Source organism: Amblyomma americanum, chromosome 3 (assembly GCF_052857255.1).
Source record: "Amblyomma americanum isolate KBUSLIRL-KWMA chromosome 3, ASM5285725v1, whole genome shotgun sequence".
NCBI lineage: Eukaryota > Metazoa > Arthropoda > Arachnida > Ixodida > Ixodidae > Amblyomma > Amblyomma americanum.
Window position 1 is genome coordinate 141,215,146 of NC_135499.1, and position 17,568 is coordinate 141,232,713.

The 17,568-nt window shown below is 51.6% G+C and overlaps 1 protein-coding gene across 5 annotated transcripts in view; it reads left to right on the plus strand.

Moving 5' to 3' along the window:
* Positions 1-17,568, plus strand: part of Egfr (epidermal growth factor receptor) — a 106,320-nt gene that overhangs the window by 71,722 nt on the left and 17,030 nt on the right. For 2 of the 5 annotated variants that reach the window (XM_077658085.1, XM_077658087.1), the window contains exons 2-7: positions 5,570-6,225; positions 6,819-6,943; positions 11,157-11,940; positions 13,311-13,434; positions 13,562-13,729; positions 15,099-15,298. In XM_077658085.1, coding sequence (XP_077514211.1) covers positions 6,114-6,225; positions 6,819-6,943; positions 11,157-11,940; positions 13,311-13,434; positions 13,562-13,729; positions 15,099-15,298 — 1,513 coding nt within the window. In that variant the 5' untranslated portion in view covers positions 5,570-6,113. Of the gene's footprint in view, positions 1-5,320; positions 6,226-6,818; positions 6,944-11,156; positions 11,941-13,310; positions 13,435-13,561; positions 13,730-14,349; positions 14,410-15,098; positions 15,299-17,568 lie in introns of those variants that run through there. The other 3 variants (XM_077658083.1, XM_077658086.1, XM_077658084.1) reach the window with 3 other exon arrangements.

Below are 17,568 nucleotides of genomic sequence, written 5' to 3' on the forward strand. Positions count from 1 at the left end.
CATCGTCGCGTCTGTCCCGCCGGGCGTGGTGTGCGTCTCTGGGAGCACTTCTTGTGGCAACAATGGCTGATCGGCGTCCGCCGTGGTGGTGGTGGCGGGCTCAGTACGAACGGATTGCGCGAGGAAAACACAGCGGGTGCACCCTGGAGCAGGAGGCCAAGGTGTTAGCTTACATATAGTGCAACAGAGAAAGGGAAAACTGAGAGCGACGAAGACGGAGGGCAGCAGCCTTAGCGCGCACTGTACACAAATAAGCACGGGACTGCGGCGCGCAAGGACAAAGCACGCGCAGTTTTGGGGCTCGCTGTTTAGGCGTCGTCGGGGAACGCGAGCCTCCGCGAAGTTCGTCTCTGGGAATGGCGCGGCGTCAACTCGGGGTGGAATGCAACTGCCCGCGGATCGAATAGCGTATCTATAGACAGCTGAGGTATTGTTTGGGCGGGCTTTGTGTACATGACGCATTCTTCTGCCCTGCGAAAGAAAAAAAGACGTTACGGTGCGCTTAAGGAATGGAAAAGGGGGAGGTGGCGTGCGCAACACAGTAGCGGTGCGCGTATACGTATGTTCGAATTTCCCTTCGGGTGTCCTCTTAATGCGACTTTCACAATAAGCGGATGTTTTTTTTGTGACACTGTAAAGGGAACGTCGTAAGGTCAAATCACAGCGCGTTTCCTACTGAGCCTCGTTGTCTCCGGCTTGGCTACCGTTGTTTAGACTTCTGAAGCAAATGGCGCTCTGTCACCTTTCTAGCAAACTGAAGTGCAAATTTGAACACAACACCCGGCTCAAATTCCTTTCTCGTCTTCAAGCTGTGGACATTATTAAAAACTGACTATAAATTGTTTTTTCACCGCTGATTTTACGACGCATAAGTATTATGCACGTGTATATCCTACCTGTCAGAATTCGTTCGAAGGAAAGTGTTCTCGGCAGGTTCAATGTACTATATTCACCCGACGAACATTGTACTGAGAGTTGCCTTTGTTTACTGACTTTCCATGCGGTCTTGTTTGGTAAAACAATGCTTCTGACTCTCGCGCAAATTTTTCCACAAACGCGTGCTCGCAAACGCACGCACTTGCAGTTTTTGTCAAAAAATATAACTGTTTTAGCTTCTAGGCCACGATGTGCGGCCTTTTTTTCCCTTCCTTTCTGAACCGCCTATACATTCCAAATCTATGTAATGTGCACAGAAATCTCGTTCTCGCTTCAGCTGTGTTTAGCACTTCCACGGGTTCTAGAGAATCCCACTAAAAGACTGTACTTACCCATGAACTGTATCCACCTAAGACAGTTCAAAAGGTCAAGGTCATGACCGCATGGTGTTTCAGCAACGGCTCATCGTTAACTGCCGCGGTACTACGAACTATTCAGAACGGAACGCAGGGATTGTAAACGATTTTTTTAAAACTGTTACAAAGCGGTACGGGGTGAGTAGTTGACGATCGGGACAAATAGCGCAGTTGTAGTACATGACGGGAAGGTGGTGTAAAAACTACACCACCTTCCCAGCGAGACAAAAACGGCGTGCCACGCCGGACTTCGCACCCCCAATTATGTCTCATCCATTTCCTGAACGCTCTGTTTCAGCGAACTGTCCGTTTAAAACGGAAAGCTCGGCAATAAAAGCGAGATGCTTCTTTCTCGGTCGTGAACACGTGGCTGTAGCCCGCCTCGCATCGGTCGTGCCGTAAAGATATAAACCTGGCGTCGTCGTCGTATAGCGGCCGGCTTTCTCCGAGAAAAACGCTGACTCTGCGAATGTTTGCGAAGCCTCCGCGGTCGATGGTCTTCCGTTTCGGGCTCCTTGTAAAGTGATAGTGGGCCCTTGCTTCTATGCTATACTCAACTGCGCCATGCCTGTATTGCCGAGTCAGCCGAGATCACGCGACGCAAGTGCAGCGGTCTTTTGTTTGTTAAGGCCGCTTTAGTTGGTGTACGGCATCTCAGCACAGACAGTTAGAAGATGATGCTTTACCAAATGGATTAATTTAATGAATCAAGGCCTCAAGGTTTGCCACTCAGAAGTTGGATTTGCTTGCGTACGCTTTTGAAATGGAATGCGCAGTGCTGTTCACTTCGGGGTGTTCTGTAGTTTTATTTGGAACAGTGGTCCTCTTACTGGGCATGAGGGAATCGGATAGAGGCCGTCTGGATTTGAGCGATGTCAAGGGTGCATTGTACCTTAGTAACGGGTGGAAAGGGGCAGTTGGGAAGAGAAGCTTGTAGCATTTCTAAAAGTTAGTCTGAGCATCTGCCTCGCATGCGGGAGGTATAGGGTTCGATTGCCAGTGCCGCCGAGTACCCACCGGTGATACAAAACGGGTGAAAGCTTTCCCCTGGCCTCTTACGCGGTTTATGTGGGGTGAAATGCTCGGCAAAGGGGTCTTTGACCCCACCTTGGGTAGACGAAAACGCTTTGTGCCATGGCGCTCTTTAGCCACTGGTGCCTTTGCTCCATAAAAATTCATCATCATTTCTAAATGTATACGTGTAAAAAGCCTCGTAACGTGCTTTGGTCGGAAACCCCCTCGGATCTCGTAATTATCATATTTTTACTAAAGCTGCACCTTAATGGCGTCAATGTTCTCACGTCACGTATTTTAAGCCTCCGCGACGCGCCTTTGCTTGGACATTCAGCTGGGGCCCGAGTTGTTTGGCAGCGACAGCTTTTCCGAAGGAGACCTGGATTAGTTCTCTCCCTTGTCTTATCGAAATGGCGAGTTTTATTTACCGGCTCGATACGCGTGCCGGTTTGCGAGGGCGTTAACGACGCTCGCAACGCGTTCGTTAAGCGCGTTGCGATTGAAAGGGGATCAGTGAGCCAAATCCCACGGCCCGCGCTGAATAAAACGAGTCCGCCGTCGCGCGGGCCTGTTTACGTGCCTGAGATTTCGGACAGGTTAGCGACCTCGAGCGGGTCACGTGGTCCCAGCGCATCGTCGCGCATTCAGCACCGCTGAACTAGCAGTAGTAGTAGTAAGTGGTTTTTATTATAATAATAATAAAAAGGAAGGAAAAGATTTTTGCTTGCCCCGGCATCTGCCGTCGATACTGAAGCACCTGAGCTGGGGCAGCGGAAATGAAGGATAGCAGGCAGAATGGAGAAATGAAATGAAAGAGGTGAGGGGACAGGAAGAGAGGTAATAGCAGCGCTGAACACCAACCACACTCTTGAGCCATGTGCGCTCGCTTCCCCTCTTCTCCCACCGCCTTTCTTTGAGATCGAGTGAGGGGGCAATTTCCTAGAGGGGGGGGGGGGGGGGGGGTAGAAAGTCGGCAAACGGCTGCCCTGTAATGCCGTGTTCGCGAGCGGCGCCCGGGAAACAAGCGTACGACGTTCGTTTTCCCTCGTTTGATCGAGAGTCTGGAAAGGCGAGAGTGACGACGACTGGCGGCCTGTTTTCGAATTACACGCCTTGCGGGGTTCGCATTGCGATGCGCGGCGGTGTGCGCTGCGGTCCAGCGTCCCTGAACGCGCGCGCGTGGCCTGTTCTTTTTGGCTGGGAAACGTAAGACCGAAGGGCACAAGAAAACAAAAATGATGAAACGTGAAGGTGCAGAGATGCTGTGAGCCGGGTGGGGGCGGCATGTAGTATTCATCTCTCGTCCAACAAAAGGGTTTTTTTTTTTTTTTCACCACGCGGAAAAGAAAAAACGGAGCAACCGTGACCGATGCCGCAGTGTGTTTAGGTGACGTCTCGCGTCCTGGCTTCATACTTCTCCTCTCGTCTCAGGATTTTTTTCAAAAGGAAGGAGGGCTTGCGCCGCTTCCTGCGGGGCATAAGGTGTGGGAGGGGGAGAAGCGGGGGGGGGGGGGGGGGGTAAAGAGGGGAATATGATCTGGGAGAAGACGGAAGGGTCATCATCTCACTCCGGGTCGGGTCACGCCGCGAATGCTTGACCCGCAGCCGAGCGCGCACGCATCTTCGAGGTGCGTGCGTTCCCTGTTGGTTCCTTCCCCATCTTCATCACCTTGATCCTTCGCGCCCGTATAGGCGTGTTTATTTATTGTTAGTCTTGCCTGCGCAGGTCTAGACACCATCTTTTTTCGTGTCCTTTTACATTTTTTTTTACCAATTTTCGTCTTTTCTTTCTATACACGAAGAAATGTTGGCTTCGCTTGGAAAGCCGCGTATAGGGAGGGGAATCGCGAACCAGGTGCTAGCATATGCGCCTCCTGGGGAGAGAGGGAAACGGAGGTGAAATCACGGCGTGTTTCTGTTGTTTACGGATGAGCGCACTAATGGCGCATCACGGCGTCTTCGAGCCGAGAGTAGCGAAAGTGAAAAAGGAGTACCCCCCCGACGACCGAATTCATTCGTCACCCGCGCGGCTTCGCTAATCGACGAAGACGGGACGCGCTTGTGCTTTGTAGTTCTCGCGATGTTTGCGTGGGTGGCCATTCCGGTATTTCATGAATGGAGCCGTGGGTTGTGATATCCGTGCGGTATCGATGATTTCAGGAACTACACATTACGGGAGGAGGTATTGGAGGGGATGGGGGTTTTCAAGGTAAACTTGGTTCTTTGTGTGCTATGTTGTCGTATAGGCGAACGAAGCACGACCTGTGGGCAATTCAGCTAGCGGGCTAAGATAAAAATGTATGGGCTGATGTAGGTTAAACAATAGCGTAGCTCCTTTTAAACTTGCGCAAGTGACGGTCACGCTTGGAAAACGGAAAATAGCTTCAGTTTTATTGCCTAACGTTGGTCAGCGCAATTCTTCCTGCGGGTTTCTTTCTCCGCAGTAGTACGTTGAATTATCGCCGTACGGAGAGGTCATCCGTTATGCGGAAATGCTGCTATGCTGGGCAATCGTGTAAGCGGGCACCGATTTTGACGTACACAGCGTTTCTTGACGCACGGAAACGTCGGCTGGTGTCGCACAGCCTTCAAATGCCGTTAGCTGTTATCTCTGTTCAGCGCATTTTATGGCTTTTGCTTTCGCCGAGCCGAACAAATTTCTCTTCGCGGCGGATATGCGACTTAACGCTCAACAGCACCACCGACACGTGCTCGTCGCGTGGTTCTTCGGAGAATAAATAAATAAATAACTGCGATAGTGAAATCGTCAGCTGTCGCGCAATCGGGGTGATCGGTCGCAGTCAGGCCTAGCGAGCGAACCACTCGAGCGAGCGCCTCCTGCTGCAGTGCGCGCACGCAGCTGGCGCTCGTTGAGCCTCCTTCAAGAACGGCGCCGCTGAGGAGCGCTCACCTAAGAAGCGAGGGCGATTAGATAAGGCGCCTTATCTCGCCGACAGCCTCGCCGACAGCCCCCGCGTCGGCGGCACGCACAGCACCTTTGCGAGGGGGAAGGCAGCAGAAGCGCACCGACGTGCAACTCGCTCGCACACGCGCCCCGTAGACAGCTGCGCCCGAGACGCGCTTTCGGCTCTCGAGTTCAAAGTGCGCCCGCCCGACGCCGCGGCGGCGTTTACACGCAGACGCGTAACGCAAGACGCAGAGGAGTCCCGCAGTCCGTTGTGTGGTTGGTCGGTGGTTGGACGGCTCAGGTGTCGGCCCGTCGTGTAAACAGTGGTTTCCCGCGCCTCGTGACGGAATTGCAGATGATGGCGAGGCGGCGGAGGCTACTCCTTCACCGAGCGGGCAGCGAGCTGGCGGTGGTTCCGTGCTTCGGCATCCCCCTGACGCGGAGGCCCACCAGGTCGTAGAAGATTCCTCGGGAAGAGCACGTCGTGATCGCCGCGCCCGGACCCTCGAGGAGCGGCCCGGCGCATCCAATACTCATCGCTTCGAAGCTGGCGCCGCGCGCGATAACGCGCCAACGGTGACGTGACTGCTGCCACTGCTACTGGACTCAGGCAGCAATCCTTCGAGCGTCGTGTTGATACGCGTCCGCGCGTGCTACGGGTGATCGTCGTGTACCGTTACTCAAGCCCCATCGCAGAGAGGAGTCATCCTGGTTATTACTTACCCTGGGTCGCTGTCAAGCTGCCGCGGTTGTAGTTGCCCGACCGTGAGCAACCGACGGCCAACGTCTTTTTGACGAGATTCCAAAGCGCTCGCTCGGAGCTGTCATCAGCGGTTCCTGTTGAAAGACACACACAAGGTGATGCGGACGACGGTGGATGCCGGCAAGGTTGCGTCGCCATGACTGCGTGGACTCGGGTCGCCGTGGTGTTTCTTCTTCTAGTCAGTTTGGGACTTCTCGTGGCTGCCGGTCAGTCCTCCAAAAAGAATGGACACGTCAAGAAAGGGAAAAGTACGTATACCCGTGTCCCGATTCTTCTCGCGGGAAGTTGACGGACCACAAAAGCTTGCGCCTTTTGTCGCAAGAAGGCACAGAAAGTGTACGCGTATTATCCATCGCGGCCGTGCCATGGTATTGGAAAGTGTGTTTTTATTTGTGTATGGGCTCTTTCGCGTAGTTAAACGTGGTGACATTCTTCGAGCACAGTGTTTGTTGGAAGACTCTTGGTAATGGGCAGGAGAACGATCAATTTCGCCTTTGCACTAGACGCTTTTTTTACAGTGAGTAATGTATGTCCCGCATTCACTTGTGGACAACGTATTTTATCGACCGTAGCCGTACCAGGCTGATGAGAGCTTCTTATTGTTTTCTGTATGTACTCTTTTGTAGAGTAAGGCGTGGTGACTCTTCGAGTAGAGTGTTGTATGAAGTCTTGTGGTATTAGGTGGCAAAACTGCCCACTTCGCAACGTTTTGCTTTGCGCTAGACACTGTACAATTTTAATAGTTCATATGACCTTTGCCAGATGTGTGGGTGTTTACAGTAAACTTGCAAGTTTTCAGAGAAGGCACGGGCTGACTTGCCAATGTTGTCGCTCTGCGCAGTCTGCATCGGGACCAATGGACGGATGTCGGTCCCGTCGAACCGGGAGCACCACTACCAGAACCTCAGGGACCGCTACACAAACTGTACATACGTGGACGGTAACCTGGAGCTGACATGGCTGCAGGTGAGGTGTCTTCCGGACAAGCTCGATCCCCCCCCCCCCCCCCTCCCGCGAAAAAAACCCGCCATATCGTTTTTCCATTGTTGCGGCGCATTACCGACTGTGTGGTTAGCGGTAAAGCCGCTAACCTTTACCGCTAACCTGCCACGCAGTAAGTCGCTAAATGCCACGCAGTAAGTCGCTAAATGCCACGCAGTAAGCCGCTAAATGCCACGCGGTAAAGCCGCTAAATGCACACGCAGTAAGCATCGAAATCAGGTAGATTCAAACGAGATGATGTTGCTGAATAGAAACGCGCGTGACGTCCTTAGTGATCGCTCAAAAGGCAGGCTTATATTCCGCATAGCCACGCTCTCTCGTATTTGGCGTAGCTAAACTAACGACGCCAGATGCCTCTCTCTAAACAGAAAGGAGTAAAAAAGGGAGTAAGCTGTCCCATAGCGCACTCCCTTTTATAGAACGGTGCGCTGGAGGACAGCTTACTCCATCTAAGGCGTATTCGTGCTTATTGTATACACTTGCTCGAATGTGTACACATTAGACGATGTAGCACCGTGTTATACGCCTTTAGTGGCATTTAAAGGGTCCCTGAAAAGGCTGTTTGAGGTTGGCTATGATACGCTTGCATTATGCAGAGCATAGGCCACCGAGCGTTCATGCTCATGCCGCGTACAAGACCTCAAAAATGAGCCGATCATTTACAATATATTTTTAAAAATTCGCGATTCCACACCTCGGGAGCGATCATCGGTGCCGGGCTTTCGCCCGAATCCGCGCTCCTTACGTCAGCAGTGGAGGGCTATCATAGGTGCGCAGTGCCAACTTTTTCTGACGTCACGCAGCTGCCATGGCCGCGGCCTGAAGCTCCGCCCCCCGCGGAGCTTATGGACGGGCCGTGCGGGTGGGGCCAGCGGGGGAGTGGGAGTATTAGTAGTAGTAGTAAGTGGTTTTTATTAAAATAATAATAAAAAGGAAGGAAAAGATGTTTGCTAGCCCCGGCATCTGCCATCGATACAGAAGCACCCGAGCTGGGGCAGCGGAAATAAAGGATAGCAGGCAGAATGGAGAAATGAAATGAAAGAGGTGAGGGGACAGGATAGAGGGAGAGGTAATATACACAAACTATTTACACAATAAGAAATGTGTACAGGTTGCGCGCGTGGTTAGTTCATATTGGAGAAATAAAAACACACGCGCATAGCACTATGTTGACTACAACTGGAGTCGGGCGTCCAGTTGCTAATCGTCCAAGGTAGCACTCGCGGAGCGTTCGGTCACTGCGTGTAACTACCTGGCGGAGAACAGTCGGGACGTCAAGCCCGTCTGTTCGAGGAATGCACAGAGGCTCACCAAGGTTCGCTCACGGGTGCGCGCACTGCACTGCGGCCACAATAGTGTCTTGAGGGAGTCTGGTAATATGCCCAGCGCCCTATAGGCCGTAAGCATATCGCGACGAGCGTCGGAGAACACGGCACAGCGAAGGAGCAGATGCTCTAGTGTTTCCGCTGCACCGCATCCGTCACACACATCACTCGTCGCGATTCCGTGACGCTCCCGTCGTTCACCGGGCCACACGCAGCCAATGCGCGCGCGGAGGATCATTACACGTTGCGACCGCGTAAGTGCGCGACAGACAGTGATGCTGTCGATGCGCTCACCTCCTGCGATGCGTGGGTCGGGGTTCTGCTTTCGGAGATGTACGTGGATGACCGCACGCACGTCCTCCAGCGCAAGTTGAAGATCGCTGGCAGGTAGATGATGTGCGGCAGTCGCGAGGTCGTCAGCTTCTTCGTTGCCGGCGATACCGCAGTGACCGGGCACTCACTGTGCACGCACGGCGCAATCTCTCTGCGCGAGGCGCTCGATGCGCGAGCGAATTTCCCGCACTAGTGGGGTACCGCGGCCGTTGGATTGCAGGCGGCTGAGTGCGGCGCGGGAGTCGCACAGCAGAGCACTCCTGGTCAGAGGGTGAGCAGCAGGTCCATCCCGAGCCGGATCCCCACCAACTCCGCCGTGGTGGAGGAGCCTAGGACGGTTGCGTGTTGCTGACTGTGCAGTCGCAGGGCAGGGATGGTAGCCGCCGCTGCAAGGGAGCAGGTGTCGCGGGCCACTGAGCCGTCGGTGTACACGAGGAGATGGTCCTGGAGCTCCTCGTGTATGACGGCTCTGGCCAGCTGCTGCACAGCACAGAGGGGTGTGCTCCGCTTTCCCGCGATGCCGACGATCTCTCGCTGAACCTCCGAGGCAGCAGGCCAGGGCGCGCAGGAGCCGTAGTGGTGTGGGCCTTGTGTCAATTGCTCATATTCGAGCAGCGCCGCGCCCATTCGTGAGCGCGGGTGCGAGCGCATACGCTGCAGCAGCGAGCCGCCGTCCGGTGCGCGGTAAGCCGGTCGATGTGATTCAGTGCCCTGCGCGCTGCTTGGAGCTTAAGTGGCAACGCTCCTGCCTCGGCCAACGTTGCGGCGCACTGCTAGTTTTTGGGCAGGCCTAGGCACACGCGCAGGGACTTGCGGTGCTGGAGCTCGAGTTTGTTCCAGCACGGCTTGCGCACCGTGACGAGCGGCAGCGCATAGAGCACCGCCTCCAAAGCTGCGGCATTGTATAGCCGCAGCGCGGCTTGCTGGGAGATGCCCCATGGCCTCGAGCGGTGAGCTTGTGCACGGTGGTGGTGATCCTCTTCATCTGCAGACAGGCTTTGGTCGCCGCGGGGCGGAAGGAAAGGCGCCAGTCGATGTCCAGGCCAAGGTACCGCACCGATTTACGCCAAGGAATCGGAGTCCCGTTCAGTGACAGTGGCGCAAGGTGCGAGCGCGAAACGCAGGCCATGGCCACCGATTTATCCACGCAAGCTGGCATCGATTGCGGTCAGATCTCCCTGAAGGCACCCCCGAACGCGGAGCGCCTCGCCCGGTGGTTCCCGGCACAACAGAGCTATGTCGTTTGCATATATGGACATGTACACATGGTGTCGGCCGCTCGTGGGGAGGGGGGCCGGCACCATCGACATGGCCACATTAAACAGAAATGGTGATACGACAGCCCTGCAGTACGCCAAAGTCCACCGGGCGAGGCTCGGAGAGCTTACCGCCTACTCGTACGCGCATGGTGCGCCCGCTCAGGAAGCCGTGTACGTATCGCAAAAGGCGCCAGCTCACATCGGCCCCTTCAAGCACCGCGATAAATGGTGCACAGTGAACGTTGTCAAAAACGCCCGAGACGCCCAGTAGAAGCAGCAGCGCAACCTGGCCTGCCCCCCTGGCGTGCTCCATTGCTGTAACAACGTCCGATATAGGATCAGCCGTGCACCGCATCCTACGGAAACCTGTCTACCGCTCGTCAAACAAATCAGCCTCCGCAGCCCGCTCGTTCAGACGCTGCAACGCCATATGCTGCATGAGCTTACCTGCCGCCGATGTTACCTGCCACTGGCCGGCATCCGCTCAGCTCCGTAGGTGCGTGCCCTGCCTTTCGGTTGGGACAAACGATCGCGGTTCGCCAATCCTCCGGTAGCTCCCCGCGTTCCCACACCAAGTTGATCTGCTGCAGGAGGATCTGTCGTTGCAAGCGCATCCAGGTTTCGCAGCATCTAATATGTCACCCCGTCCGGTCCGGGCGCCGAGCGGCGACGGCAGCGCTGCGGCGCATTTCAGTGCGACATTTCAGTGCGCAAAAGTGACGAGAGAGAGAGAGAAAGGGGCGAAAGTACGGAAATTCAAATTTTAACTAGAGATAACTCAGTTTCCTCAAAAGGAATTAAGGAAATTCTTGCTGGAGGATATGTGTGAAGCGGCGTCCTTTAATGTCTAGTCATACCACCACATTATTGAGAGCCCCTTTCATAGCCCCTTCTCGTTTCTGGTCTTGTCTAGCGTGTGGATCACGGCTAAAGGATTCTGCTTTGGTCATCATCAACAGCCTGACTACACCTACTGCAGGGCAAACGCCTCTCCCATGTATCCCCAATTAACCCTGTCCTTCGCCAGCGGCATCCACCATATGCCTGCAAACTTCTTAATCTCATCCGCCCACCTAACCTTCTGCCGCCCCCTGCTACGCTTACTTTCTCTTGGAATCTAGTCCGTTACCCTTAAGGACCAGCGGTTGTCTTGCCTTCACATTACATGCCCTGCCGAAGCCCATTTCTTCCTCTTGATTTCGACTAGGATATCATTAACCCATCGTGTTTACCAATGAATCTCCTGCTTTGCTTTCGCAGAACAAGAGCCTGGACCTGAGCTTCCTGCGCGACATCCGGGAGGTGACGGGCTACGTGCTCATCTCGCACGTGGACGTGCAGCGCATACTGCTGCCCAGCCTGATGATCATCCGGGGCCGCAGCCTGTTCAAGCTGAATGTGCACGATGAGGAGTTCGCGCTCATCGTCACCCTCTCCAAGATGGAGAACCTCGAGCTGCCTGCGCTGCGCGACATCCTGCGGGGCAACGTGGGCTTCTTCAACAACTACAACCTGTGCCACGTGCGCCACATCCAGTGGGACGAGATCCTGTCAGGCCCGCCGGCGCACATGGTGTACGTGTACAACTTCACGCAGCCTGAGCGCAGCTGTCCGCCGTGTGACGCCACATGTCGGGGCGGCCACTGCTGGGGCGAGGGCCCGCACAACTGCCAGAAGTTCTCCAAGGTCAACTGCTCGCCCCAGTGCCACCAGGGCCGCTGCTTCGGGCCGGAGCCCCGCGAGTGCTGCCACCTGTTCTGCGCTGGTGGCTGCGTGGGTCCCAAGCAGAGCGACTGCCTCGCCTGCCAGAACTTCTATGACGACGGCGTGTGCAAGCAGGAGTGCCCGCCCATGATGCGCTACAACCCCAACACCTACTCGTGGGACTACAACCCGGATGGCAAGTACGCGTATGGTGCCACCTGCGTCAAGGACTGTCCCGAGCACCTGCTGCGCGACAACGGCGCCTGCGTGCGCAACTGCCCGCCCAACAAGAAGGCCCAACAGGGAGAGTGCGTGCCCTGCGATGGACCGTGCCCAAAAAGTGAGTATAGCTTCTTTATGGCCTTCTCCTTGGACCCTCCTCCTCCAACTGGACCCTCACATTTCCTTTCTTCATTGTGTGTAAACATGTGACTTGCTTGACAATTAGTGGAAACTCTTGACATCCACTGAATGTCACAGGCTAAATGAGATCAGAACAGCCGAGAACACCGCTTTCATGGAAAAAAGAAAACCTGCAGGACGCTTACCACTGTGTAGCGTATAATTTACCAACAGCTGTTCGCAGCGGTGAATATAACATTGTTTAGTTCATATTATTTGTCTTCCTCTCAGGAACAGCTCGCAGGACGTCACTGTGTTCTGACCACTCAGCGTGGCGCGTTGCTGTTGCCTCAGGCGTGACGTCACTCCATGCTGAACAATCAGCGTGGTGCGATGTTGGCCTTCACTGATAGGGTACCGCGTACTAATTATGAAGGGACCACTCTCACCGAAAACGGAGTTTTTGTAAGGTATAGACAGATATAATAACGAGTCTGCATTGAAGCCCCACCCACATTCAGGACCGCCATAGAGAGTCCTTCCGTGACAGAAAAGTAGCTCTTTGTTAAATATTTTCTTGTTACCTTAGCAGAATGTAATCGCAAGAGGAAATTATAAGCTCAAAGATTTTTATGCCTCTGGCGTGTTTCATATAGTCGAGCATTAAAAATCTTGTTTCGGAGTAATGCAAGACGCCATGGGCTATGGCCTGGTACTACCAACAGCTGCTCTTTGTGTGTGTGTGTGTCCTACTATATAAAAAGACCAAAAACGAAATAGAGGTGGCACATCCACCGGTCGATTTCACGAGTAAAATGCGTACGTCAACACCGATTTTTATGCATGGATCTTAAGAGTCTGTGCTACGCCGCCATTAGCTTCAAAATGGTGGTAACTCATCCTTTTCAAAAGTAATGACGCCATGAGTTTTAATCGGCTGGCGGGAAGATTTTTAAATCTAATTTTCTTGGAAATAAATACATCTTTTGCTGGTGGACAGACGTCAACATAGCCAGAAGAACCAGAGAACAAATTTTTGCTGAGAACAGTAAAGGGAAGGAGTCTGTCCTCAGCATCTCTTTAACAGCTATCGCTGCAGGGGGGGGGGGTTGCTTTCTTGTGCAAGCAAAAAAAATATGTGGTTGTAGCAAACTATTTATGGGTTGGATAGATCCAGCAGCAAGCATGTGACTTTTGCTAAATCTTTGTGACCATTGCGTAATAAAGGAGTAAATACTCATCCACCTGAGTGCAGCCATATGGCTACAAAGGAAAGCTATACAGCTTTCTAAACATTTGACCATTGCGTAATGCTACACACTAAACAGCTCTGAGTGATGGACAACTTTTCTGTGCTTTGTCATGCAGACTGCCAAGGAGTGAGCGTCGTCAATTCCATCAACATCGAAGCTTTCCGCGGGTGCACGATAATCGAAGGTTCCCTCACCATCTTGGACTCGACGTTCAACGGCTTCCAGGAAGTTTATGCAGAGTACGTAACTTGGCCTTACCGCGGCTGATCCGTACACTAAGTTACAATGTAGTAACGTTGTTGCCGAAACACCTGTCTTATAGTTCCTATTTGTAAAGTTCACGCACTTTCCAAATTCTCTCTGCAGTTTCTCATTCGGTCCGCGCTACGACAAGATGGACCCGAGCAAATTGGAAGTGTTCAGCACACTCAAGGAGGTTACAGGCTACGTCAACATCCAGGCTTCACATCAAAACTTCACGTCATTGTCCTACTTTCGCAACCTGGAAGTCATCGGGGGTCGGACACTGACCGAGTAAGTTTCTTTGCTTCGAAAAATTCCGTGGGAAAACGCATGTGAGTTTGATGCACTGTTTTTTATAGGAGTCAATTTTTAACCGGTAGTTTAACGGTTAGCCGTGGATAATACCAAGTTGAGATTTGTTCCCTCCTTACTTGCACCTTATGCTTGAAACTTGCGTGTGTTTGAAAATGACTGTCTCATGTGTTAGTGATAAAGTACATTCTGAACAATTCAGCTGGCCCGACCACGTCTGGACTTTGTGTATTTGTGTTTATCCACTATAAAATCAGGTTGCGAAGGCCACTTTTGAGGGTCTGCACATGGTCTGTTTAAACGATAAATAAATGGATCTGCAATAGAAATAAAAGAAAGGGCGCGGATGGAAACTATGGTGTTCTTTAGAAAAATAAAGTGATTCACAGGCCTGTATGTATGGAAGTTCCGCTGTGAATAATGCGCCATGCTGCGTTGGGGCACCATCAGCAAATAGGCGGACGGTTTGAATGGAAGTGCACCAGGAACGGATAGTCTGTAGCAGCCTGTATATAGAGACCACCAAACATGTTTTTACGAAGTTCACATTGTGGTGAGACGGGTGTCGTTTGGCCTTCTCCTCTCCTCTCCTTCTGTAGCGGCATCCATGGTCACTTAGTTTCCCACCTCACACACGAGACCAAGGGGCACGTCGGCAGGTAACTCAGCAGTCACGTATAGTGCTGCATGCGTGTCGTCGTCCGCTCTGGTCACCTGTCCGGACTGCCTTTTGCTTGCCTGAGGGGGGCTCGTTAGAAGCCTAGGCTGCGGCATACCGGGAGTCCGTCAGTACTACGCCCGCAGCTTCGTTGCAAGTGCGCATGCGCGGAGCAACCACCGCAGCATTTGCTGTTGTGCCGCAGCGCCATTGGACTTCCTGTCTTGCTGTTTGTGTCGTTGTTCCTGGAGTACTCGGCGCTTGTTCTTTGTTTCCTAGTCTGTGTGTCACGTTTATGTAATGTTGCCAGTTTATTTCTGGCTCACACAGAGCGGTTCACTTGCTGCACTTCCCCACGAGATGTGCATATTTTCTTGTTTGAGTTGAAAACCTGGATCTGACCTTGTCCATTGTCATTATTGCTGGCCTATTGCGCGATTAGTGGCTTGAGTGCGCGATTAGCGCATTGCTGGTGGTGGTGTCATTGTCCGAGTAGGCTGTATAGGCAGGCACGCTTTTTGTCTCTTGATGTGACTTCGTGCCTGCGGCGCTGTTTGGTGGTAGTTGTAGAAATCACATGCCATTTGCTCACGTGATTCGTAGCTGTGGAAGTCGATCATGTCCCGTATTGTCGCACACATGTGCCAATATTGGCAACTATGACACTGGACCGTGGGGTTTTGTGTGCAGGTACTTCGCCGCGTTGTACATCGTCAAGAGTTCGCTGAAGTCGTTGAACCTGCGGAGCCTAAAGAAGATTCGGTCAGGGAGCATTGCCATCTTGGAGAACAAGGACCTGTGCTTCGCCGACAGCGTCGACTGGTACCAGGTCATGAAGTCCAGCGCCCACAATGTGCTGCTCCAGCGGAACGCTGATGAAGACCAATGCAGTGAGTTGTGGTCATGGACGATGGCTGCGCACTATGCTGCTTTTTTTTTTTGCAAGGATAATCTGCGAGAGCTTGTTTGTTTGTACTCTTACCTCATATGTGTTAATCCTGACACGGTTCCCTAGTTTTGTCTGTGGTAAAGAAGGTGAAGAGTGCGCGCCCGGTGAGCAGCTGTCATGCGTGTGGTGGTGCGGGAAATTTTGATGAGCACATCGAGGAGGTCGGGGAGGCCGAGGTCTAGTCAGTGGCATCTTATCGTAGCGAGGAGCGATGTGTGGGCTGAGGAAATGGCACGGTTGTTGCACGATTGAGCAGTGCGGTGTTCAAAATTAAGGCGAAATGAAATGACATACCTTTAGAAGGTGCCTTGAAGCAGGAAGTTTTAACGAAGCACAGTAACTCTGAGTTATACAGTCCTTATGCTTGCTTCTCTTGAGAGAAGCCATTTCTGAGAAAGACGAAAAGTGTGTGCTTTCAGGGGCTTAGCTCCTTGATCCAGTTCTCTAGGTAAAGAAATGCTTTATATGATCCGCATATAGTATTGCACTAAAGGAAGTACACCAGTAGGTGCCTGGAGACTACAGGTTTCATTTTATTAAATGCATATTAATTACAACAGTTTAATTGGAAAGTTTATTGGTATATGTTAGGTAATCAATTTTCCACCTTCTCAGGTACCCAGCATCAAAACTGATGCTGTGTCGATATAGCAGTTTTATTAAAAATGAGTTTGGCTGTGATCTTGACATTTTTGTTCTTGCGCCATCGTGTTTTCTCTATCATTTAACATCATTCTTTAAGAACTTACAGAATGGTTGAGATACTTGGTAAATAAAGCATTATCATAGCACAGCTGTTATGGGCGACTTCTACAGTTCAGTGAAGGTTTTTATGTCAATAGAAGTCTCACAGACATTTTATTAAGACATTGCACTTATTTGCTTGATCGTTTTTTATCTATTCAAGATTTTTCGATTTTCTTTTCAAGATTTGAAGCATGTCTTCTTTTTGAGGAATGTTCTTCAAACTGACTAGACTGCTTTGTGGTCTGTGAAATGGTCACCCACTGTTGTACCACATCCTTTTTTTGACGCTGTCTTGAGGTGGTGTTTGCATTTTCCAATGTCGTAATATTTTGCATTGCTAATGTTCATCGTGACATCAGTGCCAAAGGTCTTGTTCTCTCGGATATTAGCATTGAAATCACCAAGTAGGACTGGGGAGCAGCTGTCAGTGCTATCGTATATACATTTGGTGATGACGTCACAGCTTCTGAGAACCAATCATAAGCGTCTGTGAGGACACGTAAGTGACGACATTGTGATTCTGAGAACAAAACAGAAGCATTGAAGCGGTCATGTTAGTGATGGCATCATGCTTCCGAGAACCAGTTGGAAGCCTTGTATGAGCAACATGAAAGGGTCATGGTCACATGATCTGCGAGTAGTCAAATGATCTGGTTAGATCACCACCAATGCCGCTCTGCCGGCAAACAAGCCATTAATGGCTGCGCCGTAAAATCAAATTCGTGTTACATAAAACACTGCTTACAATTATCAGGTGCTCATAATATGTCATATCTTTCTTTTCTGTTGAACAGTCTGTCTGATCACGTGTTGGATTGCATAAAAAAGGGCAGAAGAAAAGAGAATATTAGCATGTCGAGCGCTTACTTGGGACCTTTTATTTTCCCAACATGGAAAGGGTTAAAAAGAAAAGAATTGGGAAGGGGGCGCCCACACTGACATTTTCTTCCAACAGTCACGTGGGTAATGTGTTGGGCATGTATTCCTTGTTGTCTTGGATGTCTAATTTAAGATACCACAATTTTTTCTTGGGAGTGCGATAACTGGGATATCACATATTCGTTCTTTCATTGCCATCATAAAAAAAGGCTTCGATTATTTCGCACACTTTCATGTTCTCTGATTTTTCGATTGCACTTGTTTTTCTGAACATCGGGTGCAGGACTTGTTTTTACTTTTCTATACACATCACCACGATGCACTATATCTTCGCACACATGTTTGTTCTCGTGCATCCGCTCATTAAGGCATCTATCTGCCTCCTTGTCCCACATAGTCTCTTTGCATATCAGCGGTTAGCAGATGCGTTGCACGCAGTCAGCGAACAGATTCTTGTGCTTCACGCCACACCTGCTTTCATTGTTGTCAGAGTTAGCGCTGTCCAATTAATTGCATGAGGTACCAATTGTCAGCCTGATCACAAATTTTTTTTTATTGTGCCTTTCTGTTTGCAGTTTTGCCATG